The sequence below is a fragment of the Sinocyclocheilus rhinocerous genome, unplaced genomic scaffold (genome assembly GCF_001515625.1).
Source record: "Sinocyclocheilus rhinocerous isolate Xijiao unplaced genomic scaffold, SAMN03320098_v1.1 scaffold3237, whole genome shotgun sequence".
In the NCBI taxonomy this organism is placed as follows: Eukaryota; Metazoa; Chordata; class Actinopteri; order Cypriniformes; family Cyprinidae; genus Sinocyclocheilus; species Sinocyclocheilus rhinocerous.
The window spans coordinates 140,151-142,359 of NW_015626861.1; the positions used below are offsets into that span (position 1 = coordinate 140,151).

The window sequence follows — 2,209 nt, forward strand, 5'->3', positions numbered from 1 at the left end:
TGGTCATGTTACAACGTGCCCCTCAGATGTTACAATGTACCCCACCTACGGGGCATGTTGTCACATTTCACTTCCATTTTTTGAGGGTAAATAAAGAAAAACGTATACACTGTAATTATGAAACAAAGCGACATATTTGTACTAGACAAGTGTAAAATTACTGTGGATAAAAAAAAATTGTATTCTGAACCCCATGTGGATTTATTTACACAAACTGAGAAAGTCAAAAAGTGTTACTTTGTGCCCCGCTCTCACTATACACTAGTGTTCAGGAGCTGGTCTCTTCTGCTCAGCAAGGCTGCTTTTATTTGATCAAAAATACAGTAAAAAATTTGAAATATTATTAGAATCTAAAACAGCTGTTTTCTATGTGAATATCTGTTCAAATTAAAATTTTCAGCATCATTACTGCAGTCTTCAGTGTCACATGATCTTCAGAAATCATTCTAATATGCTGATTTGCTGCTCAAGAAACATTTCTGATTATTATCAATGTTGAAAACAGTTGTGCTGCACAATATTTTTGTGGAAATCGTGATACATTTTATTTTTTAGGATTCACAGATGAACAGAAAGTTCAAAAGATCAGCATTTATTTGAAATAGAAACATTTTGTAACATTATAAATATCTTTACTGTCACTTTTCATCAATTTAATGCATCCTTGCATTATAGAACATTCATTCTTTTCTAAAAATTCTTGCTAACCAAAAACTTTTGAAACGTAGTGTAAGTTTTGAAGCATTTGACAGTTTTTAGCAGATGCATTTAACAGTCCATCTGAAAAATTGTAAAACCTAAATTCATCAGATGATGTGTGTAATGTGGTTGACAAAGAAGATTGGGGATCGCTGCTTTACAGCATGACAGTCATGATCACTATGAACCACTGCAGTGAAGAAATCACATCTGGTTTGCTCCACAGAAGAATAAAACCGCTGTAGTTGGATGTTTGGTCATGAGGATGTCAGATCATACAGGAACACGTGAGATGGGTTTGAGTGGGTCAGTGGTGTGTTTGAACTGAAGGACGGATGGTGAGAGACGATCAGACGGATGGAGAGCCATGCACAGCGTTAGAGACACGCAGCCCGGGACGCTGGATAACAGCGGGTGAGTTTACATACAGACACACACACGAGTGCTTACCATCTGAACCAAAACCACTGACAGCAGAGATCAGACCGCTGCAGAGATCACAACCACCACAGGAGAGAAGAGAAGAAACCACCGCAGAGTCACACGGGATACATAACACACACTCACACACACACACACACACACACACACACACACTCACACGCACACACACACACACAAACACACGTGCACATGCACACACAAACACACACGCACATGCACATGCACACACACAAGCACACGCACACAGACACATTCACTCACACGCACGCACACACACACACACTCACACGCACACACACAAACACACGCGCACATGCACACACACAAGCACAAGCATAAGAAACTTTCTCGAAATAATGACTTATTTTCTTGAAATGGTAAGAAACTTTTTTATATTTTTATAAATTTTCTCTAAATAATGACTTATTTTCTCGAAATAATAAGAAACTTTCTCGAAATAATGACTTATTTTCTCAAAATAATAAGAAACATTCTAAGCAATTAGAATAAGCTAATTAATAAGCAATAAGCAATTTTAACTAGTGACACGGAGCGTGTCCATCGTGTCATTGTGTCGCCTGCTAATGACGTCATAACCCCTGGATTTCCGGTTTTGTTTTGTAGAAAACATGGAAACACCAAAGACGCTTTAATATGTTGTGTGTTTTAATAGACCGGTGACGAGCGCACAGAGTAGCATTATAACCTGTGTCTTTAAGCTAAAACTCATAATTTGAAAAATTTGCTACATTTTTGTAATGTGCTCTTCAATTTTTCAACTTAGGAGCTCCTTGGGAAAAAGGTAAGCGTCAAGCCCTGAGTAGACAGGAAGAACACTCACTAGCATTCGGAACGGAGCCTGATTATTTCCAGAAATCAGTGTTGTACCTGTAGACATGCTCTCCCCGGCGGACAGAGCGTCCAGCGGCGGGGGCTGTGGGGGGGGCAGGCTGGGTCTCTGGCGGGGCGGTTTGGGCCGTGATTTGGGCAGGGTCCCGGCGAGCGTCTGGCTGTGGTTGTGTCCGGGCGAGGTGAGGACGGAGCCGCTCTGCGGGTTCTGAAGCTG

At 40.8% G+C, this 2,209-nt stretch overlaps 1 protein-coding gene across 1 annotated transcript in view; it reads right to left on the reverse strand.

Annotated features, from left to right (window-relative positions):
- Positions 1–2,209, reverse strand: part of LOC107716428 (rho GTPase-activating protein 44-like) — a 17,063-nt gene that overhangs the window by 5,800 nt on the left and 9,054 nt on the right. Inside the window, exon 9 of the mRNA XM_016522882.1 lies at positions 2,032–2,197. Within this exon, the coding sequence (XP_016378368.1) occupies positions 2,032–2,197 (166 nt within the window). The remainder of the gene's footprint in view (positions 1–2,031; positions 2,198–2,209) is intronic.